The sequence below is a fragment of the Lonchura striata genome, chromosome Z, assembly GCF_046129695.1.
Source record: "Lonchura striata isolate bLonStr1 chromosome Z, bLonStr1.mat, whole genome shotgun sequence".
In the NCBI taxonomy this organism is placed as follows: domain Eukaryota; kingdom Metazoa; phylum Chordata; class Aves; order Passeriformes; family Estrildidae; genus Lonchura; species Lonchura striata.
The window spans coordinates 84,001,895-84,027,946 of NC_134642.1; the positions used below are offsets into that span (position 1 = coordinate 84,001,895).

The 26,052-nt window shown below is 38.4% G+C and overlaps 1 protein-coding gene across 1 annotated transcript in view; it reads right to left on the bottom strand.

Moving 5' to 3' along the window:
* The window catches only part of FBN2 (fibrillin 2), a 113,774-nt gene that overhangs the window by 37,641 nt on the left and 50,081 nt on the right, over nucleotides 1-26,052 (bottom strand). The window contains exons 18-32 of the mRNA XM_021551872.3: nucleotides 24,288-24,413; nucleotides 21,809-21,934; nucleotides 16,766-16,885; nucleotides 13,283-13,420; nucleotides 11,932-11,982; nucleotides 11,641-11,766; nucleotides 9,015-9,245; nucleotides 7,225-7,350; nucleotides 5,266-5,394; nucleotides 4,127-4,252; nucleotides 3,375-3,500; nucleotides 2,439-2,561; nucleotides 2,177-2,302; nucleotides 1,481-1,606; nucleotides 393-515 (exon numbers count right to left, since the gene is read on the bottom strand). Of these exons, the coding sequence (XP_021407547.3) occupies nucleotides 393-515; nucleotides 1,481-1,606; nucleotides 2,177-2,302; nucleotides 2,439-2,561; nucleotides 3,375-3,500; nucleotides 4,127-4,252; nucleotides 5,266-5,394; nucleotides 7,225-7,350; nucleotides 9,015-9,245; nucleotides 11,641-11,766; nucleotides 11,932-11,982; nucleotides 13,283-13,420; nucleotides 16,766-16,885; nucleotides 21,809-21,934; nucleotides 24,288-24,413 (1,923 nt within the window). The remainder of the gene's footprint in view (nucleotides 1-392; nucleotides 516-1,480; nucleotides 1,607-2,176; nucleotides 2,303-2,438; nucleotides 2,562-3,374; nucleotides 3,501-4,126; nucleotides 4,253-5,265; nucleotides 5,395-7,224; nucleotides 7,351-9,014; nucleotides 9,246-11,640; nucleotides 11,767-11,931; nucleotides 11,983-13,282; nucleotides 13,421-16,765; nucleotides 16,886-21,808; nucleotides 21,935-24,287; nucleotides 24,414-26,052) is intronic.

The window sequence follows — 26,052 nt, forward strand, 5'->3', positions numbered from 1 at the left end:
ATAAATTATAAGACATTTACCAAAAAAATGTTTGAAGGACTGGAAATACCTTACTGACAGAAAACAATAAAATGAAATTTATTTAATTTATGGTTTTTTTTTTTATTTTGCACATTCTAGTAGGACTTGTATATAAACTTTGTAAAATACGTAGTTAATTCAGTAAGATGTTACAACATTATGTTTCTAAGACAGTAAAATTTTTTTTCTTAGAAAACCAAATCTGTTAAACATAAGAATCTTTCATACATGTCTATCCACATGATACAGCAGACAGAAGAATAATTCTTTGTTTCTAATGGACTAATCACACAGTCACATTACATGCTTTCAAAAAAAAAAAAAAAGAGTGGGGAGAGAGAGAAAAAACTCTTTGTTTTCCATGTACTTACCAATACACTTAATGCCATTTCCAACCCAACCTTCTCTGCAGCTGCATTTAAAACTTCCTGGCACGTTGACACAAGAGGCATGCATGTCACAGTTGTGAGCTCCAATTTCACACTCATTCACATCTACAAGCACAAAACAAACTATCAGTATTTACATCAGAATATTAAAAATCCTGTTTATTTTACGTATTTCCACTGTGAGGGTTTGCAGCCCTTTAAAAAACAAATGTTTAAGAACTTAGAATAATTCAAGCAAGCTATTTGGTATTCTGTATTAGTACAAAGGAGTTACAATTTCATTTTATTTTTGCTCTCTGTTTGCAAACATGACAATCAATCCACTTTCCTACAAGTGCTTTTCAGCATGAAATTAATACTCTTTTCCAGAAATATTAAATAGGCTGATTTTTTATGTTTAAAACTGGGATGAGTTCTTTGGGTGCACAGAGACTTTTCAGTCATAGAAATAATTATGCACCCATGGCCATAGCAGTTACAGAACAGATTCCTAAACACAAAATTGCAGGAGGAATTCTATCAGCTTCTCCTGGATGAGCCTGGATTCTTGAGAGCATGCAGGAGAAAAGATACAGCTTAAATATCACAGAACTTGTACAGTGATTATGAGTGACAACAGAACTGTAAAAATTGTTGGCAAAGGTTGAAGGATTTTTTTACTGGTTTTTTTTCCCCCCTTTTGTTCTTTCCTTGGACCACATGGCCATTTCCTGCAGCTTGAGCTGAGTTCATCCTCCAGGTACATGTGAAAAAGAGCACTGATAAAAAAACTTCCAACATAACTGCAGCCTTGCCACCCCAAGCCAAGTTCTGTAACATGGGTGTTCGCACAACCTGTGCTGCCAACATCTTTTAAATTAGTTTGTAAGGGGCCTCCAGCATTGATACTCCCTTTAAAACTTTGGCACATGCTAGCAGATGTGAAACACACACACACAAACACACACACATATATATATATACATATACATACACAGATACCAACTCTCTCTTGTGTGTAACACTTGTGCATTTATTTTACCTGGGAGCCAACCAAAATATGTGACACATTCACTGGAAATCTGTTTTACCTGTGCACCCTGTGGTTCCTTTCTTGACTGAATACCCAGCTTGACAGTGACAAATGAAGGAGCCTTTGGTGTTTTCACACTCCCCAAACATGCAGATGTTAGAATTCAAATCACATTCATTCACATCTGTAGGTGATTATAAATTAATTATTAGTTGGACATTACTGTCATTTTGGAACACTTTATTTCAGGTGAAAATTCCTACTATATGAAGTTGTAATGCATTTCAGATGTTCTACTCCGTAAATTCCCTAAAACAAGTAAGGCTAAATGTGTAGTCGAAATACTACTGTGGTAAAACAAATACCATTTGTTTTCACCTTTTTTTGGAATGCTAATTAAAGGAATATGAAACAAACTTTTTCTTACAAGACTCACTTAAAATCATTTTCTTAAAACATATTCGTGATCATAGTAATTTTCTTGCAAAGAAAAATTTTTGAAGTCCCCCTTCTGAACTCCTCATCTGATCCCTTCTCAATACACATATTCCATTATAGTAAAATCATACCAATGTTTTTTAACTATGGGATCTGTTTCATTGTTAAGGAGTTACCAAAAGGCATATAGATTTTTTTTCAATAATATATGTAATTTCAACACCCACTTTCAATGACGCAGTAGAAAGAACATCCCGAAACAAAACCTGAAGAATTTTCAAGACTTACACTAAGTTTTGTGCACACACCTACTTACCAACACAACTTTTCATGTCTATAGAAACCATAAATCCATCATAACAGAGACAGCGATATTCCCCTGGGATATTGCTACATTGCCCACCATCACAGATATCTGGATTGTTTTCACATTCATCAATATCTGAGGGAAAAAACAAAACAAAACAAAACAAAACAAAGCAGATAATAATTATGTCACTCTGGCATGGATGGGCTGGAACACTACTTTGATTTTGGCTGAAAGATAATGAGGGAGTTTTTCCAGTGTAAAAACCTACCTGCACATGTCCTGACATCTGGCATCAGAGCATAGCCATCACTGCAGCTGCACTCATAGCTGCCTTCTGAGTTAGTGCAGTGGGTGTCACAGCCTCCATTCATTATCATACACTCATCAATATCTGGAGAAGCAACGTTGATAGCAGTAAGTCTACTTCTTTAAGGAAAAAATAATATTCCCTTCACATCTTACATAAAGAAGTATATCAGTGTCTTCATTCTGAATTTTTAGTCTCATTCTACTGTCTCTGATTTATATTTTTTTCATCTTCCCCTCTTTCAACTGCTTTTTTCATCAGTGGGAGCAAGCTGGTAAGTTAAATATTGGGTTTGCTCCTGTGTATTGCTAGGGGTGTGAAAAAAAGCTCAAGAAACAAAGTTTGGAAAGGGGAAAAAAAGGGAAACCCAGAGAAACTTAAAGCTTGAAATGTAGCACAAATTCACAATTTTGCAAAAAAAATCCCCATAATAAGCAAATAGAAAGCCCTATCTGCACTGCTGTTCTCCTTTACATGGAATTGATGTGTTGGTAAATATATAATTCAGTATTATTATAGTGAAGGATTAAAGAGATGGTATGATAAGGAGAAAAAACTGAAAGATAAACCATCAATGCATGGAGCTTTTCTTGCCTGATCAAGAAATCTAAGTGTATTTTCTGGCTGTCACCTCAAACCTTTGATTTTAATAGAGTAGGACAGTAAGTATAATTTCAAAATATTCTGTGGAGCTCACTGCAGCAACCACCTTTTTATACCTTCTTTCTATTCCTTTATATTTCTGTATTCCCACAATAGCTCATGGTAGGCCTCAAAGCACACAAGAAGAAGCCCCGCTGATTTCCAAAGGGAAGGTATGAAGTTAAATAAAAGCAGGGACAGATGGAACAATGCAGCTGAAGCACGAAATGCCACATGTGGGTGCACAACACTTGCCTGTGCATGCCTGTCTGTCGGGAGTGGGCTGGTACCCAGAGTCACAGAAGCACTGGTAGGTCCCAACCATGTTCACACACCTCCCATTCCTGCAGAGGCTGTCGCTCAACGAGCACTCGTTTACATCTGGGGAAGAATTTGTTCAGATCAGCTGCAATTCAGGATATTTGCCAGCTTTAACAGCTCAGATTCCAGGAAGAATGAGAGGTAATATTTCAAACCAGTGGCTGTCAGGTTTATTCAATTTCTTTCTTGTTCTTGGCATGTTCCAGTTTGAGGAATAAAGTTCTGCACGCTGTGTTTGAGCTAGTGTCCAAAGATTTATCTTCTCTGAGTCAGGTCTGAGAGCATTAATTACAGAGTCTGCTGTGGGCATTAATTACCAAGAAAATAAGCCAAAGAGATAATATGCTTCTTTTTTGCCTATTTTTTTCTTTTTTTTTAATTCATCAGTTATGTAGGTTACGTGCTAAAAGGAGAGATGCATTTTTACACATGACAACACCGTTTTGTGACTGATTAAAGTTGCTCCAATGAGTTTTGAGTTTGCTAAATAATCCCTAAGAGACCTGGTAAAACACTCCTCTTTGTAGTCAACTGGCACTGGGGATTTTACAGGCTTTTAGTTTTTTATTTGAAGTTACAACATAAAGGAGGAACATCAGTTTGTTTAAGAGATTTCTGAGACCCCACTTTTGCCAAGGACTGACCATTCCTCAAACTAAAGATTATTTTCCTGAGTTGAAACTCACCCAAGCATTCCTCCTGGGATGGTGACAGCTCATGCCCCAGGGGACAGTCACAGTGAAAGCTGCCCTCAGTGTTCACACAGGTGCCACCTCTGCATAGCAGAGGGTTGCGTTCACACTCATCTATATCTGCAAAGAAACCATCAAAAATATTTAAGAGGCAACAAAGAGAAAAGCAATTCCCAGTGTCTACAAAATAAATCGTTTCATGGTGTTGCTCCTCTTCTCATGCTGCACAACAGAGCAAACCAAAAAATATATATCATTATGAACTCTATAGGTGAGTATTTTTTTTCTCTCAAGAAAAACCAGAAATTCATCATTTAACATTAGATATACAAGAAAACACGGAACACAAGCAAAGGCAGAAAATTTTTGGATATTGTTCTTTAGAACAGTGTATTAATGTGATGTGTATATATTTTTAAATTGCTTAAGGCAGTAAGACACCTGTTCATGTATGCACTGAAATTCCTGTCTGTGGATGCAGTTATGGTGGATGTTTGTGTATCAACTTTTGCCTAAATGGCTCCTCAGTTTGGTAACTCCTGTCTGTGCCATGGTGTGGCTGGGAAATATTCGGGCTACAACTCATAAAGGCATTCCTGTGCTCCCAGAAAAGTCTACAAGCATCAGAATTTGCAGGAAAACAAGAAAAGGTGACAGAAGCCCAAGTCAAGGTAGTTAAACACCTTTTGGTGTCTCCAGACCTACTCTTACAACTTTAAACAGATTGAAGAGCTGTATTTTTTTTTCAGGAAATGCTGTGAGAAGTTCTTGAGTCCTAGAAGAAGCAATAAAAAGGGACTGACACCACTTTTGAAACACCAGGTTTCTATTCCTAGCTTTACCAAGTATTTGCATGCTCCATTAGCAATTTTTAAATTAATTGGGTCAAGAGTTGCTGCCATCCTAAAACACCTGTACAGAGTAAGCGTCTCTTAAGAATGTAAGTAATTAGTAGAAAGAACAAGCAAGGGTGTATACTTAATTCACTTATCTGTCTCTATAAACTGCATATCTGACCCATTTGCTCATGAAGTCACAATAATGACACATCTGAAGGGTTCAGTGTGGCAGCTCAGAGAACAGCCAGGCTTTGCACAGCAGAGGAGACTCCAGGGCATCCTGGCAAAACTTACCCATGCAGTTCTTCATCATCATAAATCCACTTTCATAGCCATCAAAGCACTCACACTCAAAGCTGCCAGGAGTGTTGACACAAGTGCCACTTCCACACAAGTCTGGGGAGATCCTGCACTCATCAATGTCTGTTTCATAGCAGTGGAGATGTAGAAAAATAAAACTGGGTTTAAGGTTATCACGCTTTTACAGAAAAAAAATGTCACTGTCAATTAAGTCTACAGAAACCATATACAGTATGCAAATCAACAGAGAAAAAAATAATTACGTATAGAATGATCTGATTAAGTGAAACAGCTCATGGAAGATTTGTAAGGCTGAGTGTTCAGAGCTCTCAGGCCATAGTAAACTACGTATCAAGTTTGCTTCTATTAAGTATAATTTAAGGGTAAATTCTTAAGGAAATAACTAGGTGTAAGACATTCCAAGACATCATTTCTACAGAGGTATCAACTGAATCCATTACTACAATGCCATTGATTATAATTTGATTATTATGAACATATTTATCCAGTAATAGCATTATAAGTTTATACACACCCTCCCTATTAGGAATCAGCTCCTATCAAAGCTAGATTTACAGTTCACTGGTTGTCTTGTTAGTTAAGTTTGAATTAAACCCACTGCGGAAACCTATAGCAGAAAAGACAGAAGAGCTCTTTTTAACTCACACTGGTAGTGAGTCAGAAACCTAAGGAGGAATTTTAATGTGGATATGATCCAGTGAAACAAGTTAGTGTGGCAGGAGAGGCCTTTGTGTCACTGCCCATGGACAGGTTTCTGCTGGGTGAGGACAGCCAGTCCTCGCAGATGTGTGCAGGTGTCAGACCCACGTGGCAGATCTGGCACATTACTTGAGAATCTGGGCTCCTGCAAACTTTATAAAACAACTTCTTGCTGATATAAAACAAGCAAAAAAGTCACCTATTTCAGAAAACCTGTTTCTCCACAGCTGCTCAGTGGTGTAATTCCACCACCACAGAACAGAAGGGGAATAAAAAAAATAAAGCTTTTGCAGGGAGTTTTCTGACCTATTCTGGTTAGTTTAGGAATAAAGTTTATAAAATGCATTCTTCATCAATGCAATCACTGTAAAAACAAGGAAATCACCAGTTAGGGCAACGTTAGCATCCAGACCAACCTCAGTGAACATGCCTTACCACCCACACTTCACAGTTATTACTCAGACACACTCATGGACGCCTGTAACAAAACCTCCTTCATTTTCAGCACAGAGCCAGCCACCCACAACGCAGGCATCCAAATTCCCACAGCCACAGAACTGTCGTGCTTATCTTCAGATTTTCCAGACAGTAAAGAGCAAGATCCTAAACTTGTAAATTAAACACACGTGTCTGTCTCTTCCTGAGTTAACGTTGCACTGGTGTCAGAATTGCTGAGGTGCTCTTGTGTGTTCTCAGCCATCAAATCTAAATGAAAATTAACTTGCAGTTTCTAAATTAATTTGGTAATATAATGACCAGAGAATAAGGAACATAAGATAATCTCTGTGTTAGAACATTAAACTTGGCTTTGCTGGTGATCCTTATTGGTTTTTCAGGTTGTACTGATACAGCATGACCTAAGCACCTTAAACAACAATTACAAAAATCAAAAATGTTGTATTTATTAAATAATCCGTTTCTGAAAGGGAAACTTGAAACTGTTGGCCATTTTGTCCAAAGATTAAGCTCTTAGAAAGTGAAGGAAACTAATGGCATTAGATTTCCAGATCACCAAGCTATGCCACAAGAGCAAGCTTCTTTAAAAAGCTCCACAGATGTGGTGCCGTCCCCATCACTGGATGTTTCCAAGACTGCCAGGGTGCTAGATAATTTCATCTGGGCTCCCTTTCTCCACAACACCTTGAAGGAACAATTTGGTCTTCTCAGGTCTTTTTCAACCAGGACTACTCCATTATTCCAGAGAAAACTGTGGAAAATGCAAGGCTTACTCACCTGTACAGTTTCTTTCCTCCATATCTAAAGTGAACCCACTGTTGCATCTGCATTTGAAACTTCCAATTGTGTTTCTACATTTACCATTCATGCACATGCCAGGGAACACTTTACATTCATTGATATCTAGGAATAAAAACAAAGAAAGTAATTAAGAAATTCTTAAGCACAGAGATACATGGAATCAACAGGAATTTCCTCTTCCTTCTTACCAACTGCACTCTGTGAAATAATTTGCTGAGGCGATGACCTTAACTGAGAATCAACTTCAACAAAACAAACAAACATCTCTCTCCCACTTATTTCTGTGAATGGCACACCATAGTGGTCCAAATAAAAAAAAAACCAGAAACAGGAAGCCAAACCTCAGAAAATCTCAGTCTAGACAAGATTTATTAAATAATTAATTTCTTAAATTAAACAAATGTTGGTAAAATTATTGTTGCTGCTGTTGTTGTTATTATTTTCCTTATTTCTTTAGTAAATCACCAATGAAAATCAAGAGCTTTGCCTGAGAGTAAACAACTCCTGAAAAGCAGAGCTTAATTATGGTGAAGCAGAGGTTTCACCTGTTACAGCTTTCTAAAGCAGCTCAAAATAATCCAAGACAAATGCTTCAGAATCTATCCTTAAAAAAAATAAAAACCCTAACAAATTTCTGGATCACCTGAGCTTCTGGACAAAGAAAAACAGCTTTTCTTCTCAGATTTTAGTCATCTGAAGTAACTTGTGTCTGGTCTCTTAATATCTTCCAGCCTATTCTGTTTTGCTGTTGCTCTACAGGAGGTGGGGCTATCAAAAACTGGACAAAATACTTTTATTCACTCTTTTATCACTGCAGATCCTTGTTGTCACTGCCCTCATGATCATAACACAACAGACACTCTCTCCTTTTAATCATACACTTATTTTGCAAACCAGAGAAAGAACCCATCCTTCTTCAGTCTCCCAGAGAGGCCTGGTCAAATTTTAGTAATATTTTATATTTACATCTGAAATAACTGATTTCAGTGACCATCTGATGCTCAGTTCACTGCCTGCAAAGCACTACCTTAAAAAACATGCATATTTTGCACTATTCTTGTAATTGAGAGCTCCTCTCCTTTCAGGAATTTCCTTCTCCTCCCTACCCAATTCAGACTTTGCAACTTTTGCTCTCAAGCTCCCATGAACACAGAGAATCCCCCCACCTGTACCATCAGCTCTTTCAGGCAAATACCTATGTCCCATCTCTCAGGCACACTCAGCAAGCAGCCTCAAACCCAGGAATTTCCTCAGGATACCCTCTCAGACGCACCCACAGTTAATCCTCAGACACCAGAACTGATGCCTTAGGATTTAGCTTTTGTATTTTTCAGATCCTGTACTGCTTCAGTGCATAACTCTAAAACCCCCATAGCCTGTCAACTACTGCTCTCCCATTTTATTCAGGCAAAACAATTCCTCTCTGGGCCTGAAATTCAAGGACACCTTACTGCCCCAGAGACATAAACAATTGTCAAAATTTGCGGGGGGCCAAACTTAAGAGTAAATTACAATTACCTGAAGCTGTAATTGGAGGATTCAGCCCTAAACGGAATCATGATCGTTTCCCATCTTGGCTGTAGCCTCTCTCAGAGGCTTTTGACTATTTTGACAAGTTCAATAAACACCCACTTTTATTCTTTTAATCTTGTCTTGCCTCAGTGGCGGGCAGCCACTCCAAGGCATCGCTGCCATCAGCTCTTTCAGACCAATGCCTTTATCCATCTCGCCCACCATACCCCACAGGCAGAAGAAGGGAGGCTCACCTTTGTAGAACGGCCTTCCAGTGAGAACATCGCCCCGGTTGGAGAAGCCGGGGCCCCTGGGGCACAGGTCCTGGTGTTCCTGGGAGCCGGGCGCGGGGCAGCGCTGGCAGCCGGAGGAGCCCCAGGCAGCTCCCACGGCACAGCAGCAGGAATCCATCCTCAGCCTGCCGGGCACTGCCTGCACACACTCCTCCTCCTCCCACCGCAGGTAGCACGGCTCCATGCGAATATCTGCATTCAACAACAAATAATTTGTCCTTCCACTCCGCTGCTTCTCAGGCTAGCAGACCTCAGCCGGAGTTGACTTACGAGACAAGCCCTGGGTGCTGTGATTAACACCACCAGCATTATTTAACTAAAATGAACCCTGGGTACTGTGATTAACACCACCAGCATTATTTAACTAAAATGAACCCTGGGTACTGTGATTAACACCACCAGCATTATTTAACTAAAATGAACCCTGGGTACTGTGATTAACACCACCAGCATTATTTAACTAAAATGAACCCTGGGTACTGTTGATTAACACCACCAGTATTTTTTAGCCAAAATGACCCCTAGGTACTGTGATTAACACCACCAGTATCATTTAGCTAAAAACAGACTTCAAAGGTGCTTATGCCAGCTCTGCACAACCTTGTGTAGTTATCTACAAAGCATGTATCAATTTAAGAAAATTTCCTAACAGCCGCTGATGCCTTTGGATTTTACTTTGTGTGTTTCTCATGTATTTTTATGTAATCCTGCAATTCTGCAGTGTATAGCTCTAAACTCCATATACATTTTTGGTCAGACACAACAATTCCTCTCCAGGCCTGAGAATCAAGGACACCTCACTGTCTCAGATACCAAGAAGTGTAAACACAAGTAATTTGTTTGCGGGGAGCAAGCATGCGGTAAATGACTTCATTACCTGAAGCTGTAATTAAAGATTAACCCCTGATATGCAACTGGACCAAACTTATAAAAGTATAAAAACCCGTGGCCTGTCATCCATTTTGGGTGCAGCCGCTGGGGGGGTTTGTCTGTCTTCAGGAAGTGTACCTGAAGGCACTTCAATAAATATAACTGCTTTTTATCCCCTTAATTTTGTCTGGCCTCTGTTTTTATGCAGCCCTGGAAAAGGCATCAGTTTCCTCACGAAGAGGCCTGTTTGTGGGGTATTTTAGAGGAAACCCTCCAAGCTGAGCCCTGGGCCCTGGCAAAGCCCTGGCCCTTGCTGGCTGGGACATGTGCCATCAGATCCTGGAGTTTCTGTGCTAAAAATACAACCAATTCACTTCGACTTGGGGATTTGGGCCTAAAAAAGCTGGACCCACTTTCGGGGTGAATTTGGAGAGCCCAGCTACAGGTGTAGGATATTCCCAAATTGCTGGGAAGTTTTCTCCAGGTTCTCATTATGACAGAGGCTCCCCAGTAACTGAGAATCTGGCTGATGATGACGTATTTAGGCAATTGGGGGTGTACTGTCCTCAATCATTACCCTTTCTCTCATATAATAATAATTAGGTGCATTACCTTGCTTACTTTTGCTTGTTGCTAAAGCCAAGCATTTAGTTTTACTGGATGCATTATTCTTTGTGTTGCCTTTACATTCTTAGTAAAATAAAACCACTCTTTCCATTGGTGTCTGTGTTTTTTAAATCACCCCTGTCAATTGGCAGAACACAAGCACGCATTAAAATCAACTCCTGCTCACGACTGCATTTCTGCACAATGTTCAGCCATTTGAAGTTGCTAGTGTTGCCCTGTAGTTAAATTTCTGCATCTTTCCCATGCCACATAAAAGTACAAGAATTTATGCTGCTGTCTCCCAGTATCAAGATAAACACATGTATTTCTTTACTGTACCAAGTATTCTCACTTATAAAATGACCCTTATATTTGATGGGACAAACACATCTATTTTTTTATTGTACCAGGTAATCTGACTTATTTATGATAAAATTATCTTTTTGTGGCTTTTGTGGTTAAAAAAGAAAAAAAATTAAATGGTAAAAAAAAGATATATTTTTTTAAAATCCTCCCTGTATTTATGTTACTGAATTAATTTAATACTGCAGTGAATACAGATTAAAAACAAAAAAGCCGACTGTTGTTAGGCTTACTGTAATACCAGTTAGAAGGAAAATACAGTAAGTTTCCAGAAAAGTTAATTATGGCTATTATACTCAAAGGTCCATCCCATTAGCAGCAAAGCAGGTCAACCAGAAGACAAATTAACCAAGTGTGCAGGCAAAAATCTTGTACTTGTGTACTCGAATGTCAGGAAAAGAACCACACACTGGCCTGTGCACTGGAAAAAAAAGGACTAATTTGCACCAGCATATTTGTGCTCACCATCCATCACCCGGGACACTGCAGCTCCTGAACGAGAGTCAGAGCAGGGACAGCACTTTAGCACAGCCTACTGACTGCACTGAGGGCAAAACAAGCCTCAAAACAAACTCATATTCCTCGAAGGAATTAGCAGCTCTTCACTTTACTGGCACAGATATTTGATATCTAGGCAGGCGCATTATCTGGGATAATTCAGAAATAAACCATGCTTTCCTTCCAGCCCTTTGAAGAAGGATTTTGGACAGCTGTGGGACACAGCTGTGAGAGTGGGGTGTGCTCTTACCTAAACACACTCGCCCTGTTCCATCCAGGGTCAGCCCCTCGGGACACTCGCAGTGGAAGGAGCCTCTGCTGTTGATGCAACGCCCATTGGGACAAACCCCAGGGAAAACCTCGCACTCGTTCACGTCTGTTTGGGACACAGAGAGTTCAGTTACCTGCTGGCTCCAAGGGGAGAGCTTCAGCTTCATGGAGAATTTTAAATGACAGGAAAGAAACAGCACAATAAATCCCCTTTTATCACATTTTCAAGGCAGGGGGAAAAGTACGTCTTAGTAAGACACAAAAACTTCACCTTCACAGGTAACACCCTTCACTCTGGCAAGTCCTCTTGGGCAAGCTGTGTCTGAAATCAAAGGCAGAAAGATATTGTGACTGCTTTAGAGGGACAGGAAGGCAGGAGCAGAACATTTAAAAATATATGTATGTTCAGAATTCGCTAATAATTTTGCTGTGTAAGTGGGGAGTGCTTAGGCGTCAATCAATAAAAGTATTGACTCATACATGCTGTTTAAACTAAGTAAACAGCTGAGGAAATTAATCTTAAAATGTTACTTTCTCATGTGCTTTCCTTAGTGAAATTCTCAGCATCTAATCACATCAGTCCCTGCACTCCCATGTAGATAAAAGGTAAAAATCCTTCAAGAGGCCTGAAGATTTGAAACTGTAGAAATGTCAATTATCAGCTTTTCTCCCCCATCAAAGCGTAATAATGGATCTGAGCAATGAGATTACTTTAAGAGATGCATGTAGAATGTAGCATCATATAATGATTTCAGAGTTTGCTGTAATTTAACTAGCTGTGGAATAGGAAATTCAGAGCCCAAACACACCCAATCTGAGCTAATTATCTTTCTATATTGATTAGATTTTGATCAGTTTTACCAGTCTAACCTGACCGTGCTGCTTCCTGCAGTCCAAAGGAATATCCTTGCTGCACTGCACAGTTTAGAGCTCTGCTGGATGCTGCTTGCACTCTGCTTGTTAGGGGGGATACATGTGCCCACAGTTATTGTTCCAATTAAAAATGAGAGGCTAAAACATCTTGACACCAGTTCAGCTGCCAGTGGCACTTTTTAAACCATAAAGGGATCAAGATTTTTGCCATAAACTAGAGTACAGTTAGCACTGCTGCTTCCAGCTTCCACAACTAGTCCTGCAGTCTAACAGCAGTCAATAATGGTACACAAGCTACATGTTTGAAAAGAGCTGGGAAAAAAGTGTTAACAGCCCACAACATAAAAATGAATTTCACCAGATATTTCACTTTACTGTTTCAGTGCTTTACCTCCCTATCCCAATCAATACATAGTCCTTGTGGAGATGAAACATATTGTAGCCATTAAGAAGTTTATTCACATGTTATTTCCTGATATGCTTCAAAGTTATTAGAATGACCCCTGATGGTGCAGATTACAAGTCTAAAATAGGTAACTTCTAAAGAAGACAACTTCTTTTCATAGGTTTTTGGGAGCAGGGGTTGGGTTTGGTGTTTTTTTTGGTTTGTTGGTTGGTTTTTTTATTTCGTTTTTTGGAGATGTTTTGTTGTTTGTTTTTTTTTTTTTTTTTTAATATACAGAGATGATAAGAATCTACTAGTGACACTTATTCCCTTCTGCCAAAAGGTGCAGGATGCTGGAGCATACCCAATTCACACCGTTCACATGGGCTGCCCCAGGCTGCTCCTAAAGTAGCACAGCACTCAGATTTCAGCGTGGCACCATTGATGTTGACTTCACAGCGGCTGTCTCGGATATTAAGCCAACAAGTCCCCTTCAGGCTGTCTGCAGCAGAACAGAAAGCAAAAAACAATACAGAATTGTCACAGCCAGAAGAGCTGGCGTGCCATGTCCATGACAGCAGCAGGCAGAGTACCAAAGGAGCACAGGCTCTCTTTAAAAAGAAAAAGCTTCCATAAGAGTAATTTCATACACATTTTAGTTTAGAGCTGGTGTAAAGAGATAGCAATATCACTGAAAGTGACCAACAAACCACACTGCCTGAGACATTTTTCAGTCCAGGTCCCACAGCTGGCAGAGGTCTTCCAGACACTGCAGTGAATTTAATAATTTATTTCAGCTAGTGGCTGATCCATTTAAAATACACAAAACCAGAGATCTTGATGTGGGACTCCCTTTCCCAAGTGGAGGCCTGAACCCTTTCTGAAATGCAGCTCGTCTCTCTTGAAGGGAAGCCCTCAAGAGAAGGAAGCAAGGAAGTTAAAAAAACCCAAAAAACAAAAAAAATGTGGTGAGTAGGAGTGTTCTATATTATTTTAGGGGTCTGGTTCTGCTGCTGCATTAATTACACTTTAAAAAATCAATCAGACCTCGAATCAGGTACATACTTTGTAAGTTTTACCTTCAACACCTTTGCACTTCCCTGCCTTAACAAGGTTGCTCTCAAATGGTGCAACATTTCTTGAGACAGGATTGTAAAGTCAGACCCAAAATGGGAGAACAGCCTGGGCAGGGTTTAAATGTAGGTGCATACTCAAGAGTTCAAAGTGACTGAGACAAATTTAGTTTGAAGAATAATGAAGGGAGAATAGGATTTGGGTTTAAGATTTACATGCACTGTATGTGCAAAAAGCCAGACATATTACCAATACCTCATGTTCAGGAACAACGTGCTTGAGACAGAATCATTCCAACTTATTTTCTTCCAAACAGCTTCAACTTTTCTACCAAGTTGTCATCCTAAAAAATGATGTGTACCGCAGGGAGCACAACCTTGCTTTTGTTAAAGCAACAGGAAAAAAGCCCTCACCCAATAATGTAAGTGAAATCAGCCCCAGAAACTGGGGAGGGTATTTCATTAACAATTAAGTGTAAAACAATTGTATTATTTAGGTTAACATTGGTCTCAAACATGTGGGACAGAGCTCAACACTTGAACAAGTGCATAAATACAGAGCTCAACATTATTTCCTTTTACTTGCCTACTTTATAGGAGTGAAAAATCAAAATCAATGTCTCAAAAATTATTTAATTTCTACAAAATTAGCAGGTGCTTCTGCTCACAAGAACTGCATCCACACTATCCTGCCAAAGTCTGCTTGTCTTATCCTTTTCAGGGTATTCCTTTATTTTGCATCATCTCTTTTGTCCAGACAGAAATCGTTGATGAAAATGTTATTATCCAACATCAAAGCATTCCTTCTGTTACTCTTATCTCTTTGATTCCAACTTGAAGAAGAATATATGCATTCTACAGGCAGATGGCATTGTACTTACTGTGCACTGTATGTACTCCAAAAACCTTGACTAAAATATGTGTTAAAAGCATGTAAAAGTGTGTATTTCAAACAGCACAAATGGCAGTAGCCCTAAGGTATAGGCAATTCCCAAAATAGCAATGAAACGCTTGTATACTTCAAATATGCTTCAAAAACAATTCCCCTTTTTTTCCCCTACATGAGCATGGTCTTAATATTGCAAAACCTGCTCAAGGGCAAGAAAAGTATGTCAACATCATTGCTGAAAGTTTTTATTATAACTGCTGAACTTACAACTCTGATTTGCTGAAGGTTTGAGCTCAAATCTGAGTGCAAATTACTGTAATTTGAGCAAGGGCTTTTTCTCTCTCTGCCCAGGAAAGCTCATAGAAAGAGACAAATGGCTAATGTCTATGCTGAATAATGTGGTGCTGATTCTGGTTCTGACATGACATAAAATTTGAAATTTAAAAAAAAAACCAAAAAAACAACTTGTCAGAATAGAACATTACCTTACTTTGGTCATTCCTATGCAGAACACAAAAAAATCCTAAGCCTCAATACTTTTTTAGCCCTTCATATATGTTTAGGAATAAGATATGTGTTACAGCAGTGCTTTACAGAAGCACTGTAGAATCTGTTAAAAAAAAAAAAGGACCAATAAATTTAAGTTTTTCTCTATAGGGGTAATGGAGGAAAACCAACTTGAGATTTAAAATGGCATACATTGGATAAAAACACTTTTGAGTTTTTCTACACAGTTAGTCACCTTTAATCTCCAGCCCCTCACTCATTTTTCAATAACCCAGCCTGCCTCCTCTCATTGCTTCCAATGCCAATAAAATATTGACCAAGGTGGAAAGACTGAGCTTTAGCAGTAAAAATCTGTATGTCTTGCATTAGCTCTACTTCTGACCCTTCTGTCTTAACATATTCACACTTGTAGTGGAAAAAAATCTCCTGAGACAATTTTTGTCAACATGAAAAACTAATCATTAGGTTCACAGGAGGTAGTTGGATCCTGTTCTTCCATTTTTATCTGACTACTCAGCTAATTTTTTTTTGGTTTTTTATGTTATGTATCACTGCTATTCAGGCCAAATGGGACCTCATACTGTAAACAACAAAAACGCAACAAAAACCATTTGTAAAGTAAATCCAGAACACTTATAATTAGGTTCTTGGTGAACTTGTGGTCCCTTCAGATAGAAGAACACAAGATTAAAAATAAGAGGTACAAAAAGCATAGGTTAATGTGGTTATATCAAGAATTTTGCACAACATGAAAATTACAAAATCAATAATAAACTTCACCAGCCAGTAATGCTACAAGAAAATATAAAAGAAAACTTAGACACAAAAATAATATTCACTTAAAAAATATATTAAGGCATGGAAGAAGTCCATAATTAAATAGAAGCTCGGGTCTTTGCATTCATTTTTCCATCTTAAGAAAATCCTGAGAAGAAAATGCAAATGAGAAACGCCAAACAAATCCATATAAAAACAAAAATTAGCATCACCCACTTAATAATGACACCCACTTATTAATGACACTGCAATACAGCTGGAGCACTGCACATATCCTACAATAATTTCAATTATGCTACACAAAAAATATGAAACAATGGCAGCTTATGAACACCTGCAAAGTACAGAAGACTGCGAGCCTTCTGAATTTTCTTAGAAAGCCAAGGTAAAAAAAAACTCATTAAAGAATGTCTTTCAGAGATAATGCCACTGACATCCTGCAGACAACTGTTGCTGCTTACTCCAATAAAATCTCTGCAGTGTTCTGCTTTTTTTTTTTCCCAAAAGAATCCTCAAAGGATGCTAACATTTTTAGATAAGTGTAGAATATATATATCTATTTTTTTTTTTTTAAGGGAAAACAAAAGGAAGAAACACCCACCAATACAAATCAGTCCTGTAGGGTCCAACTTGCTGCCAGATGAACATTCACAGTGGAACGACCCAAGGTTGTTCCTGCAGGCACCATTGACACATGGGCTGCTTTCACATTCATTTATATCTGTAATCCAGAAACAAAAGGCATTATTAGAACTACAGAGTGCTTCTGGGAAGTAGTACACAGTAATTTATACTCCCTAAATGCTGTTGTGGACTGTGAGGGGCCAGGACTGCCTGAAATATTTGCCCATCCTCTCCTCCCAGCAAGACATTCAAAAGATACAGGGACAGCCAGGTAGCCTGTATTTAGAAGTGCACATATCTTGGAGGTGTTAATTAAATGGCACTTTTCTACAAGGACAATTAATTTCCAACACCATGGGCCACAAAGTTCTCCAGCATCAATTACAACTGTTCTGTGAGAAAAAAAACCCTCTTTTTTCACAGAATGAAAATGCATTCCCAGCCACACCACGCAGAGCACAAACAAAGCCCTCATTGTTTCTGCCATTTATGGCTCCATGAGAAGAATTAAGAAAACCCTGTCGGAAGCAAAATATCACAATGCTGGCTGCAATTCTCTAGTTATGGAAACGTTGAAGAAATAGCAGTTTAATTGCAATACTGTAAATGGTACTTCTTTTTAGCCCCAAAATCCTGTTTATTGTCCCTGTGAGGTTTTAAAACTTGTTCACATGCAAGAATAGGACCCCTGCAAACAGCATTATTTGCGGATTTTTTTAAGTGAAATCAGTTTTAAGATTGAAACTGTAAAACACACTCTCTCCAAGAACTGTTGATGCATATCCACCATTTCTTTCTGAACCCAACCAATTTATTTTATTTATATTCATCCTGAATCAAGCCATACATTCTAATCCAGCCAGTTCCCTCTGGCAGACTTGAAGTAAAAAATGTTGAGTTGCTTGCTTATATTTGCAAGTAGTGCTTGAGGAATATCTTGTAGTATCTATAAATTAAACCATCTTAATTTAAATTAATTATAACCTAATGTCATATCTAGCTAAGCAGTAGGGTTATTAATAGCATCAAGAGATCATTTTCAAGACAAAGTGACATGTCCTTCATATTTTTTTTTCAAGTTTTCTAAGAGGTTCAATTTGCTATTTTGTTATAATGCATCAAGCTTTCATTTCATTAGAGATGTGCATCACAGGAAGAAATGCATTTCCAAATATATATATAATAATATGCATGTATTAATTAGAAAAAAAAAAAAATAAAGCAAGGTAGAGAGAGATAAAAATGCCCAGAATCAGTAAACTTTGGAAACTGTGATGAATCTCTTCATGCCAAAACAAGAATTTAATTTAAAAGCCAGCTTTCACAGATCCTTTCCTTAATGGACTTATCTACAAAGAGCAAACAGGACTTGTCCTGGACTGTCAGCTACTTTCTGAACAACGAAAGGGCTTTATGTTTCTGAAGCCTGATTTTAAAATGTGGATTGCCCATTTTACAGATTAATTATACACAGCGACACGGATGTAAAATCTAAGAGGCTTCATCAGGTCAAGACAATGTGCCTTATTGTTAGTTCTGACAGAATAAACTCCCAAGTCCCTCTGCTTCAAAGCTGGCAATCCAGAGTCCTCACCAGCAATTATCTGCTCTGCACCAAGGAATTCTCCTCCCTGTGGATATATTTTATATTATATTACCTCAGTTTTTAAGTTTTTATTACCCAGGGAATGCTACCTGCCTCTGTTGCTTCCCACTCTCTGGCTTCCCCAGGCAGCAATACCTGGTGGTGGGGAGAGCTCTCTGCTGCTTTTGCAGAGAAACAAAAATGGTTCCTAAAATCAAAAATCACTCAGACACAAAAAAAAAAAAAAAAAAAAAAAAAAAAAAAAAAAAAAGTAATCTTAAGTGTCTACTTTATGTCAAATAATCCTCTGAATAGAAATGCTCTGGGACAAAGACACGCTTTTGCTTCCTCTCCATCTGCCATCTCGCTTTCAGAAGTTTGTCTAGCTTTAAAAAAAAGTGAGAAAAAATTGAAAAGACAGGACAAACAAAACTGAAGTGATGTAGTCTCTGTGCAAATAATCACGAGTGTTCCTCCCTTCTTTTACTAAGTTGCAATGTGAGAGAAATTTCCATGAGGGACCAGGCATCATCTGTGAAGGTACTTAAAGCTGAAAATGGGTGATTTTCATGTCAAGTGTCACACTGTTTTAACAGCTGGCAGCTGACCTCAAACAGAGGATTGCACAGACACAATCAATGCACAAGACAAAATAAAAGCAGACAGGTGCCACTGTCTAAATCATCACTTCAAGAAGATGCATGAAAATTAAACTGCTTCATATTTATGGGGGCAATACAAGATTATCGTGCCTATCTTTGATTTTCCCTGGCATTTAGCAAAGTGGGATTACAGCTAGTTTTCTTCTAAGAAAAGACATTTTTTGTTTCCAATTTTCAGAGTTTAAACAAAAACCTGACAAAAATAATTGAGGGCCACGCTTGGAAGACAATGTCCCTGAAATTCCAAAAAAAGAAGCAAGTAAGTGGAGATAGAAAGGCTAAAATTCAATAGCTTTTGAAAAGCAAAGTCAGCTCTCTTGGCTTCCTTGGCCATGCTTTAGGTCTTTCTGCATTTGATATGCTTTATCACTATGCTAAGTAAGAAGAAAAAAAAGAAGCAACCCCCCAAGCCAAATAAATTTGGATAGCAATAGTCTGATAATAGTGCATTGACTGCATCCCAAAATCACCATCCAGGAAAGAAAATAAAATTAAAAGATTATATTAAGTGCATTTCAGCATGACTGCACTGCCGAATCAAGTGAAAAAGTATTATATGCCCAATGTAAACAAAATCCAAAAATTGTTTCCCTACAGCTTTTCACAATAATACTAAATTGGTAATTTTTAAAAGAGTAATCAACAAATCAAATGGATTTTAACACTATTCTGTATGGTAAAATAAAACCTGCTATGTATGAAGATATTTATTGAGGTGTGTTTTAATTTTTTTTTCTCTCAAGTGTAGTGAGCATACATTGTAAACGTCAGAGAAAGAAAAATTGAAACAGACCACTGTACATTCCTGGAAATGAACTTCAAAGCACATCTGGTTTACATTTAACTAGTTATGTCACTGGAAACACAAACTAAACCATGGAGCTTGTCATAAAAATCTCAACTTTCACAGACTCTGGTGCCTCAAACAGGTCTCCTACTCCTCGCAACAAACTGATAAAAAATTTCAGTTGAACTACAAACAAAACAAGAGTTTTGTTATTTCTTCAGAGTTGGTGATGAGAATCACAGTAAAAATTTCCTGATGACTAGTAAGCATCAGAGCATTTTCAGTGCTCAACACAGAGCTCCTGACTACAGCAGGTTTTTACAACTGGTGAACTTACAACTCCAAAACGAATTATAAGAAACAGGATTTGGGCAGAAAGAGAATAATTTCTTTCTCTGCTGCCAACCCTATGTGAGTAAAAATGTAACACATTTAATAGGTTTTACAGACACTTTTACACAAAACCCCTCCTGACCAGCTTTTTTTTACCTCACAGGCTAAATTTAGACATCAATCTAAGGATGAGATTAAAGATGTATTCATAATAATAGTATCATTGCTATTAAGAAATAAATCCAAATTTTTTGTTTGAAAAAGCAGATACATTTTATTTCAACAGGATTGGCCGGGTTGTCTGCATTCTGGCTTCTCATCCACCCAGCTTTAGGTCAGTTTTTTGGCTCTGATGTTCTTGGTAGTGAGCACCTCCCTTACCACAGTTTCTCTGCCTAGAAGAGTCCTCAAGAAACATGTACATTAAGGGCACACAGCACACTGTTTTCACAGGCACTAATCACAGAGACAGACCCTGGAGAATAAATTCCTCAGCACTGTGGGAAGATAGATAGGCACTGAGAAAACTTGGCACAGAAAGCTCTGCAAGTCCACAAGGGCTGGCACAAGAAAAGCCCCACTCTGAACAAGTGGTACCAATTTGTAACATGCAAAAAGAGTAAGAACTAACTTCTAAAGGTGTCCTCTGAAACCCACATGTATTAAAATATAAAGGAATGTAATTTCTTTTGCATAGAAGGGGTGAAGATGCTTTGTACAGAACAAGTGAATGATTTTATACTGCCAGAATTTAAAACATTAGCACTTTCATTTCTATGTGTTTGCTTAGCTGTATGGCAGTAACTTCTACCTGATCAATAATAATGAGATGAAGGCAATAATACTTTCCATCACTTCAGAAAAATCTGGATGATTAGTGTTTTGCAACAAAGAACTACAGCTTCCCCATCACTCTAAGAAATGAAAAACCATCTACTATAAAAACTTGCTAATGACTACAAATACTGAGATTTACAGACTGTGGAGCCAAACAAAAAATAAAGGAGAAGACCATTAAATTCTACTATTCCAAATATTAATTAACAGTTGGCTCATAAGCTAACGATTGCAATTTTAACTTTTTGGTGCAGTTTTCAGAGTATTTATTTAAAGTAACTAAAATTTCTCAATTAGTTTCTGCTGTATGATGTTTTTGCGGCTTTAACATCTGTGTTAAGAAGTAATATAAGAAAGCAATTTTGATTATATGAAAATATAATGAAATACTATGAAAATAACGGACAATTTAAGTATAACTAGGCAGGTCCTGGAATGAATCACGGATAACAGGATTTGATCTAGAATAACATATCACTGCAGACTGAAGGGAGAGAAGAAGGGAGAAAAGAAAAAGGAGACTCTGATCAAGACAATTACATTTTGTTAAATGGCAGATATGGTACTCCTGCTACATGATCAAAGGCAAGCACGTATTGTAGTTTAAAAAATGTTGTAGCTAAGCAAAGGAAAACGTTGTCATATAAAATTAAATTTTTTCTTTGAAAGAATTTCAACAGCATGAAATTAAAAGAGAAATGTGAATATTTATGCAACACCACAGCTCTCTCTGGTATCTGCCACCACTCCCGTGACGGTTCCGCTTGGACGCGACAGAAGAAACACCAGATCTGAGAGGAGGTGCAGGCTGCTCACCTTCACAGGTGTCAGTCTCCGAGCTGAACAGGTAACCCCTGGGGCAGGAGCAGCTGTAGCTGCCCGGGGTGTTCCAGCAGAGCCCGTTGTCACACAGCAGCCCGTTCACAGAGCACTCGTCAACATCTGCAGGGACGGGACACACACCGTGAGCAGAACTCACAGCTCCGACTTTCAAAGCTCTTAACCCACCTACAGGTTTTTACTGCAAAAAAAAAAAATCTCTCTTCTGACTTCAAAGCTGGTTTTTTTTTCACTAGCAAACTCAAAAATTGGTTCACGGTTCGTCTCAAGAGATTAATTTTATTATCCTGCAATGACCTTGGTCATTTGAGTTTGGTCAATGACCTTGGTCAAATGACAATGATCTCTGTCATTTGTATGGCTACTCCATATAAATTCATGGAGGTCTACTTGATTTGAAAACAGTAATTTAATTATTTATTTTATTTAAACACCCGAACAGCAGTATGTTACTTACTGTTTAAACTCTGTTTTATAATTTTAAAAGGCTAAAATTGTTTCTGTTATCCATGAAGTGGATTAAAGTCTATCCTGTATGGTTCATGCATGGCAACCATCTCAAGAGTACACATAACACCTCCCCTCCAGAGAAGACTGTATTTAAAAATGTATTATTATTAAGACCAGGAGATTAAGCACATTGACTAGGAAAATCCCATATAGCAATATAATTCCCTGAACTCCCCTTAAACTAACTGAAAAAAATTCTAATAAAGTGTAGTGTGTCTTCATCATTGCCCTACTATTTATTCTCTGAAAGAAGAAAACTATAATTTTAAGCTTTTTCTTTTAATGTCCATCACATGTTAAAATAACCTATGTTTATAGAAGAAAACTGATGGAAGAAGTCGGGATAAACATGACATTTCATCCTGATTCAGGCTGTCTCCTCTTTACTGACTGCTTGATTTCCCAAACATAATACTGCAGCTGAAATCTTAAGCAGATTTTTAGAGAGTTTTTAAGTTTAAAAATATAGAAGTGAGAAAGCAATATAATTACAATCTGGAGAATTTTGGTTTCCCCAACTTCTTTAGATATTCCAAGTTGTGCTTATTCCTGTAGGATTCAGGCAACAAAGCCTCCATTTCCCCAGATGATGAATCCAAGATTTAAGTCTGGCAGCCATGAATGAAAAAAAAAACTCTTCTTTACTAATCTGTCCTTAATCTAACTTCATCTGATTTCAACCAAGGAAAGGAGGACAGATTTGTAAATTGACATTTTCAAGAGCACTTTTGAGCTGGTTTTCATAAAATCCTTTGGCCCAAACTATATAGTGTGATGAATGCAATATTTAATTGGAATCTCACAGAATAACTTCAGATTTGGACTATAATCTGTTGTGATATGCTCTGTAAAAACACTGAACAATGTAGTTCATGCTTTAAACTCACTCAAACCTGACAAAAATACTGCCTGCATTCTGACTGAACCCATTTTTATTTCCTGGCATCTCATAAACTGTGTCATTCATTAAAATCTTTCAATCTTTTATCTGAATGTTCACACTTAAATTCTTTTATGGAAAAATTATATCCACGAATAAACACATGCTTGCATTCAGTCAGCTTTATTTAAGTAAATACATAGATTATTCTAGCATTTACCTAATCCCAAGAGTAACTAGTGAAATAAAACCCCTTTCCAAAAAATCCACTTGGAGAACAAATATTGCATGAAGCATTTTAAAAATAAAAACACCAACACTTTTCTGCAACAGTGCTTTTCCTGCCAAAAGGTCATATTTAGGGCTTTAGGAAGTAACTAGATGTAAAGTTCCTTTAGTCATGCAGATAAAAGGAGACACTTTCTTTACTTTGTGTTGGCTTTGCATCACCAGGAAGGAATGTTTGATCTGAAAACTATACCACACCTATATATACCAGGTTTTTCCCAGCAAAACTGGTGGACTTTTGCTAAGCACAAACAGCAGTGATAGGTCAGTAAACCATCAAGTGCAGAGAGCAATAATTTACCAAAATAAACAAAGTACTTAAGGACAATACTTTGGACATCCTGATGGTTTCTGAGAGAGTTCCATTAGGTTTTAATTTAAACAAACTTTGCCTTTCTGCTTAAAACTACAAGGCAACATGATGTATAACACACTTTTTCTGGATGTAAGAATTCCCAAAAGAAAAAAAAAAACCAAAAAAAAACCCACTGGATTTTATGTGTGGTCATGAATAATAAAGTTAATTAGATGGAGAGTGAAACCTGCAATGTTACCTCCTGCTTACACAACCCAAACACCAACACAGTAAAATATACAGTATATACAGTAAGAATAACAATTATTCAGCGACTGAGAAAAGCATCACTCCAAGTTTTTTGCATTTTGACTGTAGCTTGAAGAAGCAGATGTCTTGTGACCTAAATTCTGTCAGGTCAAACCAGCATGAAAGAAATGATAAATAATTCAGCCACAATATGAAAACAACCAACAACTTACCCACGCAATTGGTTCCAGCAGGATCAGGCTGGTAGCCACTGTTGCAGTTACAGCGATAGCTGCCTCGCAGGTTTTCACAAATCCCATTGGAGCAAATATCAGGATCCAGAGCACACTCGTTAATGTCTGCATTAGCACAACAGCAGAAGATAATCAGACACTGCCAGGTATGACAGACCTGTTCCTGTGAGAGCTGTGGGCAGCACCTGACTCACTGGAGCTCTCAGTCAGAGCCCAGGCACAGCACAGGTGCAGCCCAAAGGCTGAAAGAGGTGATTATTGTCCTTTATTTGACACCAGAAGGACAAACCTGGAATACTGCATCCAGTTTTGGGCCACTTTACATGGGCCCCTCCTTAAGCCTCCTGTGCACCAACCAAAGCCTGTCATGCTCCTGGCATTCCTTGCAAAACTCAGCCCCAGAGTGCCATAGCTTTCCCAATCCCGTGCCTACATATCTGGGCAGCTTTCCTCTGCTCCTCACAGCATTCTTCCCTGGCTCCACTGACACTGCATTTCCTTCTCACACCTCAGCTTGATCCTTACTCTGCCACGTTGGTCTTTTACCTCCTTGCCTGGTTTCTTACACGTGTGAACAAAGAGCTCTTGTGATCTCAGGAAAACATCCTCAAAGTTCTATTCTGCTCTTTTAAACCTGAGGGCAGTTTCCAGGGAATCCCATTCAGTGATGCCTTAAGCAACTGGGAGTTGATGCTCATGAAATTCAGGGTGCTGTCTTTACCCTCCACCTGGCCACACCCCTCAACTCAGCATGAGTTCCAACAGGGCATCACCAATGCAGTCCAGACAGCCATCAGTCTGGACATCACTAATTAGTTCATTAGTTCATCTGTGTTGCTAATCAACGCATCCAGTAATGCCTCTGCTCTGTTTAAACTATCACCTAGATTAAGAAATTTTCCCCTCAGAGTGTTCCAAGTGTCTCCTGGACTACACACAGCTCATGTCAGTGTGGTTAAATTCCCTCAGCAGCATCAGGTCTAAGAAGAGGCTGAGGGGACTGGATTTGTTCAGCTGAAAAGAGGGACTATCAGAGGGACCTGTAACAGCACTTCCCTGATTTTAACAGATGATTACAGACAAGATGGAGCCACCTCTTTGACATGCACAATGACATGGCAAGAGACAGCACTTGCAAGATACAACAGTGGAAATTTAATTTAAACACCAGGAAAACAATTCTTCATGAGTGTGGCTAAGCACTGGAGGAAGCTGCCCACAGAGGCTATGGAACTCCATCCTCAGAGATTTTTCAAACTCCCCCAGGCAAGGCTTTGAGAAATGGTTCAACTTTGATGATACCCTTGCTCTGAGCAGAAGGTTAGGTTGGATCACCTCCAGATATCCTTTCCAACCTAAGCTGACAGGGAACTATGTGTTTGTAAGAAAAAGCTTGATGTAACATACCTAGCCTCTGCCTGTGGTTTAGGGATCTAGGCAAGAAGTTATAAATTATTACTTGACACACAAATTTTCTGAGCAAAGAAGTAATGCATAGGTCAAAGCTACAGAATATTCAGTCCTGTAAGAACTTGTGGGAAATTTAAAATTTTTCTCAGACAGACAGAACAGGATGATGGATGAGTTATATACCCTGAATTTACAGTTCCATATAAAATGTCTGCTGTAGTTGGACCCAGGTCCAAAGTATTCATATGAACTGTAAGAAGAGGAACAGACTAATTTTAATACTCCCTGCCTCTTAGGAAAAGAGGGTTTTTCAATATTTTCCTTCTTCTCATAT